Source organism: Pantherophis guttatus, chromosome 4, assembly GCF_059756535.1.
Source record: "Pantherophis guttatus breed Tessera chromosome 4, ASM5975653v1, whole genome shotgun sequence".
NCBI classification, from domain to species: domain Eukaryota; kingdom Metazoa; phylum Chordata; class Lepidosauria; order Squamata; family Colubridae; genus Pantherophis; species Pantherophis guttatus.
Window position 1 is genome coordinate 24214825 of NC_142066.1, and position 14553 is coordinate 24229377.

The 14553-nt window shown below is 39.0% G+C and overlaps 1 protein-coding gene across 1 annotated transcript; it reads right to left on the minus strand.

Annotated features, from left to right (window-relative positions):
- Positions 1-1810: 1810 nt before the first annotated feature.
- LOC148113915 (vomeronasal type-2 receptor 26-like) lies at positions 1811-10791 on the minus strand. Its single transcript, XM_087893538.1, has 6 exons — positions 10766-10791; positions 8928-9219; positions 7330-8184; positions 6436-6663; positions 5989-6115; positions 1811-2893 (listed from the first exon to the last, which is right to left on the minus strand). The coding sequence occupies exons 1-6, from the start codon at positions 10789-10791 to the stop codon at positions 1989-1991; spliced, it is 2433 nt and encodes an 810-aa protein (XP_087749664.1). The 3' UTR covers positions 1811-1988.
- Positions 10792-14553: the final 3762 nt, after the last annotated feature.

Consider the following 14553-nt stretch of genomic DNA (forward strand, 5'->3'; position numbering starts at 1 on the left):
GGTTGTAGAAAGAAATGTTTTTAAAAGCCTCTGACGATCCCAGCTGAGTTGCCTGATCATCAGAGGCTTTTAAAAGCATTTTTTTACAACCTCTTCAATCTGTGGCCATGTAACTCCATCCAGCGCTAAAGATGGCAAATTGTGCAACCAGTGGGCTGCTGAATCCAAAGCCATTCTGTACAGTGGTGGATTCAACATTTTTTACTACCAGTTCTGTGGGCGAGGCTTGGTGGGCATGGCAGGGGAATGATACTGTAAAATCTCCATTCCCTCCCCACTCCAGGGGAAGGTTACTGGAAAATCCCCATTTCCTCCAGATCAGCTGGGACTCAGGAGGCAGAGAATAGATGGGGCAGGGGCAGTCAGAGGTGGTATTTACCGGTTCTCCGAACTACTCAAAATTTCCGCTACCGGTTCTGCAGAACTGTTCAGAACCTGCTGAAACTCACCTCTGATTCTGTATTACCAGAGTTCAGCTGGTATCATATAGGAATGACCAAGATACAAGCTGAAGCCCAAATCAAAGTGAATAAGGACAACAGAGAGAGACATATTTATTCATCCAAGTTAGAATACACAGTTCTCACTCAGTCTTGATGCAAACATCTCCATTGTGGGACGAATTCATAAATTTTATAACTGTTCAAAATATTGTAGGGATTCATATGATAACTAACCCAAGTGTCCAAAAAGGGTTATTGGTTAACAGCCTCAAAAATCCTTTAAGCTCACAGAAAACCTAACAATTAGTTAAAGGCTTATTTCAAATTATAAATCTGACACACAAGCAAAAACACAGAACTCAATTAATGCAATGAAAACATAATTATAATGCTCACCATTCAAATGAAGAGACCCAATCCACATCACTTGATTTAATCAACCCCCTTCTCTGGGGTCAACATGTACAAACACCCACGCCCCTCAAGTGTCACCCTAGAATCAACACAAACACACTTGCATACCCAGGACAAGCTCCCCTTCAGAATCCATTTTGTCTGCAACTGCCCCATAAGCAACCTCTTTGATTGGAAATAAATAATTCTCCTTTCCTCACTGTCTGGATTTCATTTATATTTATTTTTGTGCAACACTAGTTGGAACCCCAAATTATTCTTCTGACACCTTCTAGCTGCAACTTCTCAAGTGAAACATTATTTGTGCAACCATGATAGAAAGAGGGTTGAAGCAAGGATCTTTTGGCATTTATTTCAATAATATAACTTGACGGGGAAGAAGAAATATCAAACTTATGACAAACGTGTCTGTTCTAACCTCAAGCCTGACCTTTGCAGTCAATTGCACTCTTTTTTGCACATTGTTCATGGGGACAAGGTGTCTTTAAACCTTTAAAAATACCTGTTAATATTCTCTAACAAATGTATTGAATATTCTATAAATTTTAGTATATTCTTTGGTAGGTAGATGGACTTAGCAACATGGTGCATCTTTGGAAGACCTGAAATATCAGAGAAATTTCCTTTTCAACTGAGTATTATGTAATATCCAGAGTCATTTTGTCTCTGTGTGATGGACAGACATGCAAATAGGATAAATAAATGAGTTATCTATATGGTTCCTAAGAGTCAACATTGACTTGACCGCACCCAATCAAACAAAGCAAATCAATCAATCGATCAGAGTATTTAATAAGGGAATTGTAAAGAAGTTATGGAAGAAATTTGACTTCCCAACTTTACATTTCTACCCTCCAGCATACAAAGTGTAGCTTCTTAGTATTTTCTTTCCTTGACAGAGAATCAACCTAGATGTAAACACTTTTAAAACTTTTAATAAAATGTAGATAAAATAGTTTGGGGAAAAATCTTTATTTAACAAAAAAAAAAAAAAAGCACAACATTCAATAATTCTGAATTGTTCAGCTAACAGATGAATCAATCTCTTCAAAGGGACAGTAATTTTCACCCACACTGGCAACCTTATACTTCCATTTCTGAACTACCACTCCTAATTATTTTCAAGCCACGTCAATCATTATTTTTCCTTACCAATTTCTCCTTCTTATTTAATTCAGGACGTATTAGAATAATGTAGCATTTGGGAAGGAAGATGCAACTCAGTAAACCAAAAGCAGAGGCTAGTATGGAGAAAATCTCCACGGCCACCATGAATTTCCCTTTGGTGCTCAAGTAGGTGGGGATGAAGGATATCCAAACACTGCAAAACACCAACATGCTGAAAGTGATGAACTTGGCTTCATTGAAACTGTCAGGCAGTTTCCTGGCAAAGAAAGCCACCGTGAAGCTGATGACGGCCAGAAGACCCAAGTAGCCCAGCACAATGTAGAACATCGTCTCTGAGCCTTCATTGCATTGCACTATGATCTCACCCACTTGGGAATGCTTCTCTAATTCTGGGAAAGGGGGCTTCTTCACCAACCAAACAGCACAGATGACCATCTGAATCAAAGAACAAGGTGCAATGACCAAGATTGCTAGCCTCTTCCCCATCCATTTCCTCATCTTATTCCCTGGTTTTGTAGCCACAAAGGCCAGAACCACAGTGATTGTTTTGGCCAGTACACAGGAAACAGCAACGGAGAAGGTGATGCCAAATACGGCCTGCCTTAAAAGGCAAGTCACCTTACTCGGTCTTCCAATGAAGAAGAGGGAGCAGAGAAAACATAGGAACAGAGAGGCGAGCAGAATACATGTGATGCTCCAGTTATTGGCTTTCACAATGGGGGTGTTTGAGTGCAACCTGAAGATCGCCATCACAACGAGGGTGGTCAGAGAAAGAAAAAGTGCCAAAGATGTCAGAGCTGCTCCCAGGCCTTCTTTATATGACAGGTAAATTATTACTTTGGGAATGCATTCCTGCTGATTTGTTTTAGGATACTGCTCTTCTTGGCAAGGCTCACATTCATCTGCATCTGAAGATCACAAGCATCAATTCAGTATTAGAAGTTTCTACTAATATTTTTCAGACCTTCTGCTCTTTATACATGATGGAGAAAAAGGTAATAAGGACAGGGCTGTCTTAATTCATGGGCCTGATGGGCATTTGCCCATGGGCTAAGGTGACCAGATTTTAACATTGGTAAAGAGGGACATTGTGGGCGTGGCTTATTTTGTGGGCGTGGCTAGCTGGTCATGTGACCGGGTGGGCGTGGCTAGCTGGTCATGTGACCGGGTGGCCATGGCTATGTGTATAGGGTAAGGTGAACAGATTTTAACATTGGTAAGAAGGACACCATTGTGGGCGTGGCTTATTATGTGGGCATGGCTTGGAGGCCATGTGACTGGGTGGGCGTGGCTAGCTGGTCATGTGACCGGGTGGCCATGGCTATGTGTATAGGGACTACTCAGAGGGCTGAAAAGTCATTTCTGACAGGTCATCACACTTTTGACTGGTCCTCACACTTATGACCATCCTCACATTTATGCCCGTGCAGCATTCTTAACAACCATGTCACTCATTTCACAACTGCTTCTCTTCACCATGGTGACAAGATAGGGCAAAAACGTAAAATTTGAGGACAGTCGTAAGTTCGAGGACTGGTCAAAAGTGCGAGGACCAGTCAAAAATAACTTTTTCAGCCTTCCGAGTAGTCCATATGCACAAAAGGACTAACCAGAGGGCTGAAAAAATCATTTCTGACAGGTCCTCGCACTTTTGACTGGTCCTCACACTTATGACCATCCTCACATTTATGCCCATGCAGCATTCTTAACAACCATGTCTATTTATTCATATTTGTTCTCTTTTATTCTTTAAAGTTTAACCATTCATTCTTTATCTTAATATCTTTATATTTGTTTGGGATTGGCTTTCTTCCCTTTCATCTTTTTTATTGTACAGCAATCTTTCTCCTCAAGCCTACCACCTCTCTCTTTTCTTTTCTTTCCTTCTTACTTTCTCTTCCCCCCCCCACCCACCCCAAGTGGGTGAGATCATAGTGCAATGCAATGAAGGCTCAGAGACGATGGGAAGGGAAATTAGAGTAGGAGTGAAGGTAAGAGAGGGAGGAAGAGAGGAGGAGAAGGAGAAAGGAAGAGGAAGTAGGGAGGAGAAAAAGAGGGTGGGGGGAAGAGAAAGTAAGAAGGAAAGAAAAGAGAGGTGGTAGGTTTGAGGAGAAAGATTGCTGTACAATAAAAAAGATGAACGGGAAGAAAGCCAACCCCAAACAAATATAAAGATATTAAGATAAAGAATGAATGGTTAAACTTTAAAGAATAAAAGAGAACAAATATGAATAAATAGCAGTAATTAGAAACACACATACAAACATACAATGTATTTTCTTTGAACAGAATATTTGGCTGGTTCACAAATTTAAACAGTGTTTAGTCATTTCAATTAAATTTACAATTTCTATATTTCCTTTTTGCCATATTTATTCCTCATCTATTTTTTAAAAAAACCAATATTACCCTTCATCCTCATCTCTAATCTTAATCAAATTCAATTTTTCCCTTCTATTCTATATTATACCCCTTCCTATTGTCATCTATTTTTATATCCATCCTCACATTGGTTAATTATGTAATTATGTAATACAGTTGTTTAATACAAATTCAACATTTTAATATAAATCAATTAGTTATATAACTATCTTTTTTGTATATTAATCAATATGAACATGAATATTCCAATTATTTCCATGCAATCCAATTTCTTACAAATCAATTAATTATATCTATCAATAATAATAAACCAAATAATTTCCCCCATATATACCTCCAAACCACAACTTAATTGCTGGGTCGCCCGCCCCTCCTCCCATCCGCGCGGCATCAGCCTACCCTAGCCCAGGGCTGGGCAATTGTGGCTCTTTTACAACGTTTGGACTTCAACTCCCGCCGAGCCCATTCTGGGGAATTGTGGAGAATTCTGGGAGTTGAAGTCCACAAGTCTTAAAGCTGCCAAGGTGGGAGACATCAAGCATGAGGCTGGCCAAGTATCCTCCTTGAGAGACAACAGTTGAACATCAGGAGAGCTGTAAGAGGGCAGGGCTACATTTGGAAAATTTCGCATTTTTGCAGGTGGTGCATTACGATCTGGTGTCTGCAATGGAGAGCAAAATCCGGCTTCTTCTCTCCGCTGTAAGGGCGGCATCAGGATTCCACCTTGGTATATTTGCAGCACAAGGCAGCCCTCCTCTCCTGTCGCTTGGGACTCGGAGCGGTAAACAGCATCTGGTTCGGGGAGCAGCCGGATTTTGCTCTCCATTGCTCTCTCGGCCCCCTGCAAGCTCTCGTCTCTCGAGGAACGCTCCCTGAAATGGCGCAGGAAACTTTGGTTGGGCTTCTCGAGAGATGAGAGCTTGCAGGGGACCGAGAGAGCAAAAATCCGGCTGCTCCCTGAACCAGACGCTGTTTACCGCTCCGAGTCGGCAGGAAACGAGGGCTGCCTTGCGCCGCAAATATACCAAGGTTTTTTTTTTTAACACTGATCAGCTGTAGGTCGGCCCTTTGAAGCCCCGCGGCAAGAGTTCAAACAGTTTTTTTTCCCTCTAGCCATCAGCGGGGACTCAGGAGGCAGAATGAAAAATCGGGACTTTTTTAAAACGCCGCGGGACACGGGACAAATTGCTCAAAAGCGGGACTGTCCCGCCAAAAGCGGGATGTCTGGTCACCTTACCATGGGCCCCAAGAGCATAGGGACCTGGCTTTGCAGACCAATGGCATTCCCAGCAGTGGGGGGGGGGAGAGGGGATGGTTCCGCAGAAGCAGTGGGCGAGCAAGCACAGCTCCATTTGCACAAGCAGCGAGTGCATGCAAATGTAGCTTCGCACACTCATACCCGTGTTCGCACACCCCTTACAAGGCCTGGTTCTGAACTGGCCATGGCCCAGGGGTTGAGGATGCCTGATTTAAAAGCACAAATCAACCTTTGAATATGCTATTCAAGAACATAATTTGTAATAAAGTCACTAGACATAGATAAGAGATAAAGATGCTCCACAAGCACAAAATAGAAAATTTCTGGATCTTCTCCTAGATAGAGCTGAGTTCCTTCACTTACCCATTTGTGTTGAGATCCTACTTGAAGGACATCGAATACAATCATAACAACAGATTTGTTTCCCCTGCTGAATTTGTTTGCTCTGTCCAGGATGGCAGCTCTCAACACAGGTAGATTTTGGCACCGTCTGTTAATATTATCCAGAAAAAAGAGTCTGTAGAACAAGAAATACTTTTCTCCTCTCACTGCTAATTCTGAATTACATATTATTGGAACAGACAGATTTTAGAAATTATGAATCATGAAGCAGGTTATTAATATCTTAGAAAGATTCCTAATACTACAATAGTCTGATGTTGGTAACTCTTTCTGTGTTTTTTCTTTTTCTCAATGTATTTCCCAAATTGAGCTCTCTTAACAAATCTCCTTGTCATTCTGCGGATTGTGTATGTTAAATACCACTCAAATCATACTTATATTAACATAAAAAAATATAACAGTTCCAACCTGATGAAACTTGGGATTCCACATAATGGCACTTGCATTAATGGTGAATTCTTTTCCAAATTGAAAATTGGGATCGATTCTTCCAACTTGAACTCTCTGGAAGGATTCATTGGGGAGTGTCACCAAATTGATGAGGTCATAGCCTATTGCTAAGTCCCTATCTTCATCGAGAAATATTTCATCTCCAACGTTATTGTTAAAGTGGATTTGTCTCAAAAATGAATTAAGCTAGATGGAAAGGGGAGAAGTAGGTTAATGTCACTTGAAACATTAGTGATGTGACATTTTAAACTGACATTTGATGCAGTACTGAAAACTAATGTCTTCCAAGTACTCCAAGAATTGAAAAGTTTTTATCCAAAGAGAACATGGATGGTTAGTCTGAATCTGAATCTGAATCTGAATCTGAATCTGAATCTGAATCTGAATCTGAATCCATCCCATTGTATCTAAACCATGTATGATGACAGAAGGGAAATAGATTTTTGCCTTTTCCCTGAGAAACTACAAAACTGCCTATCAAATTCATTCTCCAGACTCACTTCTCCCATTTTTTATTGATGTGGAGAAATATTTTGCTTCAATTCAATAAGGAAGAAACTCAGAATGGATTGAATCATTCATTGTTTCCTATAGGGCTAAATTTAGCATCAATTTCAAATCAGTATTTCATTGGCACATCTGGATTCTCAACTCCTAATTCACTTTAAATGTTTTTTATAAAGTATCTTCCTACTGTCAATATTCTTCTAAAAACATTCGCTTGCTTTCCTTTGCTGGTTGTGTTTGCTAGATTTTCTCTATTGATACATCATATATCCTTTTGTTTTAGTTCTATTTTGATTTTCTAAATTATTTTGGTTTTAATGGATTGACCAATCTACTTATGAGTACCTGCCAGGGAGGAACTTTTCGGAGATTCCATTCGTCTTGCTTTCTCCGTCCCCTCTGTTTGTTTTTCCAGGAATACAAAGCATGAAGAGAATGTGCCACAAGATACACAGCATTGTAGATGCTGTAACTCCAACCAGACATGCCCATTTCAAAGACAGAATCAGGAAGGCTCTCCAGCTTCTCTTCCCCAGTGCATTTTTTCATTTTCTCCCCGTAGAATACATGGATATTGAGTGAGCAGAAGAATGTTGATGTCCAGAATTCAGACAGGAAATAAAATGTAGACTTCAGAGGATTTATTTCTTCAAGAAAATTCTGAAATTCTGGCACCACTTTGGTATGGAATGAGAATGACAGGGTGCCATTGAAGGATCTTTTGCTAAATCGTCTGGCAGGATTTTGAGCAGTGAAATCCCATTCACATGTTGTGATCCAAACCTTCTCCAGAGGCTTGTTGTGGCCAATTTCCATTGAATATAAAACTATCTGTAATCCCTCCAGAGACTGACCATTTCCATATACAAGGAGCACACTTATTTTACTTTGGGAGATAACAGATTGAATTTGAAGGATTTTTTTCTCAAGTATCTCTCTTAATAAAAATAGTGACATAATTGGGATCATCTGTATCCTAGCTATGCAAATATTATTTTGTAAGAACTTGGGTCTCAGAGTTCGAAGAAAGTTCTCACCACTTTCATCATCTGAAACAATTAGACTAATCCAATTCCATCCAAAATATTTCAGAAGTTGAACTATCCCCATGTATTGAAGAGCTTCATGGGGAACTGTACGATAGAAAGAAGGAAAACCAATTTTGTCTCTCAACATGGGGTCAGATGACCCGTAACTAACCTGGAGGGAAACATTTTAAAATTAAAAAAAAATCAATTTTGTAGAAACTATTTTTCAATACCTGCTAATATTAAATTCAAATTTACTGATATTCTTAAAAATCCATTTTAGTATATTGTTTAGTTGGTGGATGTACTCATTTACATTAAGGATGGGCGGTCCATTTGAAGATGAGAAATACCAGTTAAATAGTTTTCATATCTATGTGGTCACTAAGAGTCAACATCAACTTGATGGCACATAGGCAGACCATCAATCAATCAGTGTATTATATTTGGAATTCGTAAAGAGCATATGAAAGAAATTTGATTTCTCAAGTTTACATTTCAACCCTCTGGCTATCTAAGTGTAGTTTCTTTCCAGAGTTAGAAATCACCATAGATGTAAAATGATAGTTTAAATAATAGAAGAATTTATCTTTACCATTGAGACTTAACAGTTATTCTCCTTTTCCTTCTATAAACCTTGATAGTACAGTGGTCTACGCACCCTGTTATTAACACAGCTGCCTGCAATTTCTGCTGGTTCGAATCTCTCCAAGGCTCAAGGTTGACTCAGCCTTCCATCCTTTCTAAGGTAGGTGAAATGAGGACCCAGTTTGTGGGGGCAACAAGCTGACTTTGTATAAAATATACAAAAGTATGAAGGCTATTGCTTAACGCATTGTAAGCTGCCCTGAGTCTCCGGAGAAGGGCGGCATATAAATCAAATTTTTAAAAAAAAACCTATTTCCAAAGAGTTACCTGTGGAACCTTGTAAGTACTTAAGATGTTGGCCATGTGAATAGAATTTTTTGAGGTGAGTCCCCCAATAGTGGCCATGACTTCCTCTTCAGTGCCACAGTAATAATTGAGTGGATCCCCTTGACTGAAAAAAAGAAGATCCAAAATGGTCCAAGTGGTTCTCCATGAATTGTAAGCATTGTCATAAATCTTGGACCCTAATGTGTTGTTGGGTAACAGGTCAGGATTCTTGTTGACTTCTTTAATGGCGAAAACAAAAGCAAGGACGTGCTGATAGTTTTTAGGGATTATACTGCCAAGAGAATTGTGAGTGTTAGATTTTAAGGCTGATAAATATGTGACTTGTACCTTAGATCCTTCCTTACCCAAAGAGCTCAGCTAAATGATCTTCTCTATATGATGGAAAACTCTTTCTGATATAAATGGTCCAGATATCCCCTTAAAGCAAAGTGAATAAGTTTCGTCCTTCTCTTCTGTCATTAATGCACATATTATGTATGTGCGTATACATTTTAGGTTTCCGCTTTAAAATTAATACTGTTTTCTTTTGTACTTTATTATACATCTCAATTGTGTAATTCATACAAGTCTCAGATGCCGTAAAAAAAACCTAAGCCCTTAAATCAGAGATGATGGTGGAAGACAGATAGAAAAGATCTAATCTTCCAGGTAAGGTATATAAGTATACACAAAAGTTTGGATGTATATTTTGGATGTACAAAATGCTTCTTTTCTCATTCATCCAAAGTACATTATGAAATATAATACAAAGGTTTCTTCCTTTTATTCTCTTGCTTATATGCATACCGTATGTGTGTGTGTACATATTTTAATTTCCTTTTTTCAATTCTTAATGATTCCCTTTGTTCTTTATTATATACTTCAGTAAGTCATACAACTCTCAGATGTTGTAAAGAAGCATATCCTATTAAATCAGAGATAATGGGGGAGGCAGACAGCAGACAGAGTGGATTTAATCTTCCAGGTAAAGATTACAAGTGTGAACTTTGTATGTACTGTATACTTTGGATGTACAAAATTCTTTCTCTCTTCACTCGTCCAGAGTATATTATTAAATATAATACAGCCGTAGACATACTTTGTAAGTCAGAATTCTTGAAAGGAATTAGGGATGTAAGAATTCCTAATCATCCTCATTCAACTTACCCAAAGTACTACATCTTACAATGAAACAGTATCTTAGAATTAATATTATTTAATCTTATTATTTATTCCTTATTGTCTCCCATGGGATCTAAATTGTACAGAGAGAACCATTCGGGTTCTTAACAAATCCATCTTCAAACAGTTCAGTAGGCTGTCTATGTATTTTCAATCAAAAGTTAATAACTGAAACCAACTCAATTTCTGCTAAAAACATGCTTGGCATATAAAATGTCAAAAAATAGAGAAGATTAGGAAACAGAATAAGAAGTCTATCAGTATTTAGAAAGAGTTATTTATATGGTGAAAGTAAGAATGATCAACAGACCCAAATAGAATCTTCCAAGAATGAAAAACCACTTTAGGTTTTTTAAGAAAAGAATTTCATGGGGTGACAGACATCTTAGATAAAAATGAAGAATGACTTACTAAGCTTGGGCGGGTGAAGAAATTGGATGTTCCCTAAACTTCTGTTCCCTATAATTGCCAAGTGTCATGGATACAAATTCCCCAATTATAATTTCATCTGAAGGATTTGAGGGATGTGTGGAAGCTTTTCTCTGGTAAGGATCCTTCAGGTTCAAACATTTTCTGAAGGAATCACTGAGCTTTACAAGCAGGAAGAGGAGAAGAAGAGCTAGGAGCTCCTCAGATAAGCCCCATCGCAATCTTACCACCATGATAAACAAGCATCCACCATCTTGATCAGAAATTCAGGAAATAAAAGCAAATATTTGTGCTGTTGTCAAATGCAGACCACAAAGAGAGATGCAAAAGACCTTTTATTCACTGACTACAACTTGTCAGCGCTGAAGTGGCTTTGCAGCCATTGATATTCTACCTTTAACAAATTTCTTCCACTAATCACTATCATTATGGTAATTGTAGGGCATCAAATCCCTGTTGACAAAGAAGATAAACTTTGTATTGTATACCACCCAAAGTCACATTGTTTGAGTTACGTGGCATTTATTTATTTATTTTTATATTTACCAGTATTTATTTATACCATATCTTTATAACTTCAACAACCCTGTGATGTGAGTTGGCCTGAGAAAGAGCAACTTGCCCAAAGTTACCTAGCTGGCTTTAATAGATAAGTTTTGATTAGAACTCATGGCCTCCTTGATCCTAGCCTGATGCCAATAGATATGGATGTCAAACTCGCAGCATCACATTGCTGTCACATAACATATCATGGTGTTTTCCCTTTCGCGGAGCTGTGGTGGGCATGGCCTGTGCATGACGCATCCAGCCTGCAGTCTGCCAGTTTGACAGTCTATTATTATTATTATTATTACTACTACTACTACTATTATTATTATTTTAATTTATATGCCACTTTTCTCTGAAGACTCAGGGCGGCTTACAATGCATTTAAAAAACCATTATAAAAACATTTAAACATTAAAACATTAAAACCCATTCACACCATTCATGGCCGGATCTCACAAGATCGCAACAGCGAGATCAACGGCCCCAGATGGAAAAGCCAGGTCTTCACCGCTTTTCGGAAGGCCAATAGGGGGGGGGTGGTCCGGACCTCAGGAGGTAACTGGTTCCAGAGAGCTGGGGCAGCCATAGACCATAGTGGCTCTTATAAATTGAGCAAGTAAATAAATCAACAACAAGATGCTTCTCTTCCCTCATTCTTCCACTGTGGTCATTAAGAATTCCATTTTTGTCCATATATGTTTCTTGCCACCGTCAACATATTTAATGATAAACTTTCAATTTTTTCCCAAATTCTTCATCCAATAGTCCTAAAAGAAAACCTTTTGGTTTCAACGGTTTTAAGAATCTTGGTATATAGACAAAAATCTGGGCCCAACTTTTCTTTGCTTTATCACAAGCCGAATAAAGACGATAAGGAATACATGTTATAGTTTCAACAAACATTTGAAACATTTTTATACAGTTTCTCCACCATTATATTAAAATGAGATATCATTTTATGAAAGCTTCTTTCAGATTATAATTCAATGTAAATTTCAATCCATTCATCCACATATTTTCCCACTATTCAAGCACTATATCAGTGATGGCTAACCTTTTTGCCATCGCGTGACAAAAGTGGGGGGAGTGCAGGGGATGGCACCCATGCATGCCCACACCCATAATTCAGTGTGCCCGCCCCCCCCGCTTGTGGCACATGATGGCATGGTGGGCTGGGTAGGCCTATTTTTCCCCCTCTCCAGGCTCCAGAGGCTTTCTTGGAGCCTGGGGAGGGAGAAAAAAGCCTTCCCTACCACCCCAGAGGCCGTCCAGAGGCCAGAAACAACCCATTTGCCGACTTCCAGTGGGACCAAAAGGCCTGGTTTTCACTCTTCCCAGGCTCTAGAGCCTTTCTAGGAGCCTGGGGAGGGCAAAAACGGCCTTCCCTACCCCCCACCCCTGGAGGTCCTCTGGAGGCTAGAAACAGCCTGTTTGCTGACTTCTGCTGGGACCGGAAGGCCCGAAAATCAGCTGGCTGGCGAGTACATGTGTGCCAGAGCTGAGCTAGGGCAACGCTCGCGTGCCCACCAATATGGCTCCGCATGCCACCTGTGGCATGCATGCCATAGGTTCACCATCACAGCACTATATTATAACCAAAGTTTTTGGCCTCTTGAATCATGCAACATTTAACATTTTCATTTTCCAGATTCAATTTCAATACCATTTTATAAACCTTAGATGTTAGGCATTCCTAAGAAATGATTCTTGAAATCTGCATTTATGTAATGCTTAGTGCACCACAACTGTGTGTGCCATTCAAATCACAATTCATGGTCCTCCAAATCTAAATAACCAGTTATTTCTTTTGTGGTCATCCAATCCTTTATCCAGATCAAAGAACAAGCATCAAGATACAATTTTAAATCTGATAAACTCATTATTCCTCTCTCGTGCAGCAATTCACACTTAATTCTCAGTTTTTTATCTTGCTGTATGAACTTACATATCTCTTTTTGTCATTGTTTAAATAAAACATCAGTCATCAGTTTTGGTAATATATGGGGAAAAAACAACAGCTTAGGTAAAATATTCATCTTAATTACAGACAAAAAAGATAGACACAATTTATCTCACCTCACTAAATCCTTTTTGATACCATTCCGGTTGCGTAGTTCCTTTGAAACAAACCAGAATTTGTATTTGTTAAAATCTCCCCAAGATATTTAATCTTTTTTTTTTCACCTTAAAACCTGACTTTCTCATTAAAATTTCATGGTCTAATATAGTCGGATTCTTAAGAAGCGTCTTTGACTTTGGTTTATTTTAAAGCCAGCAAAGACTCCAAACTTCAGATTCCTATAGTAACAAACCTAAATCATCAGCAAAACCTCTCAATTTCTGTCTTTCATTTTTAATTTTCACACCCATTATTTTTTCAACTTGTCTAATGTCTCTCCAAAACCACCAAAACTGAAATGAAAAGCAAAGGAGATGAGGATGATTTTGTCTGGTATCTTTTTGGATCTCACAAAGCTTCATTAAATTAATTAAATTGAGCTTGCTGGGATGCATAGATTGATTTAATCCAGTACAGGAAGGAAGGAAGGAAGGAAGGAAGGAAGGAAGGAAGGAAGGAAGGAAGGAAGGAAAGGAAGGAAGGAAGGAAGGAAGGAAGGAAGGAAGGAAGGAAGGAACGAAGGAAGAAAGAAAGAAAGAAAGAAAGAAAGAAAGAAAGAAAGAAAGAAAGAAAGAAAAAAAGAAAGAAAAAAGAAAGTAAATAAGTAAATTTAGGATCAGGGATAGCAATTTTTATCATTATTTTTCCAAAATCTTCCATTGTTGTTCTAAACAAAGACCTTTTTTTTAATGCAAGTGTGATCCAGCAGTTGTAAGGAAGTGGAGAATAATCCATTGGAAAAAATATCTATGCAAGTAAATGATACAGTAGGAGAAAATATGGCCTTGGTTAAATTAGGCAAAACATCCCCCAGCCCTGCTTTCAATAGACTGGTTCAGGGGTGAAATGTTCCCAGTTTGGACCGGATCGCCCGATCCGGTAGCGATGGCAGCGGGTGGGTCAGAGAACAGGTAGCAAAAATCCCTGCCCGCCCCACCCCCCGCCATGCCCAGCTGAGCCGCGCGATCATCAGAGGCTTTTTTGGCTGAAAAAGTTGCAGAAAAAATGCTTTTAAAAGCCTTTGACGATCCCAGCTGAGTTGCCTGATCGTCAGAGGCTTTTAAAAGCACTTTTTCTGCAACCTCTTTGGCCAAGGAGGTTGTAGAATAAAAAATGTTTTTAAAGAAAAAAAAAAGTTGGCCATGCCTACTCAGTCACATTACCACCATCACCAAGCCACGCCCACAGAACCAGTAGAAACAAGTTTTACATTTCACCACTGGACTAGTTGTAATCAAAATATTTGTATATACACATCAGTTCCGTGAAATAATACATCTTGGATTTAGCTCCAATATGACTGAGAGCTCTCCAAGATTTTTTTGGTGGATTGTGATCAGGAAATGA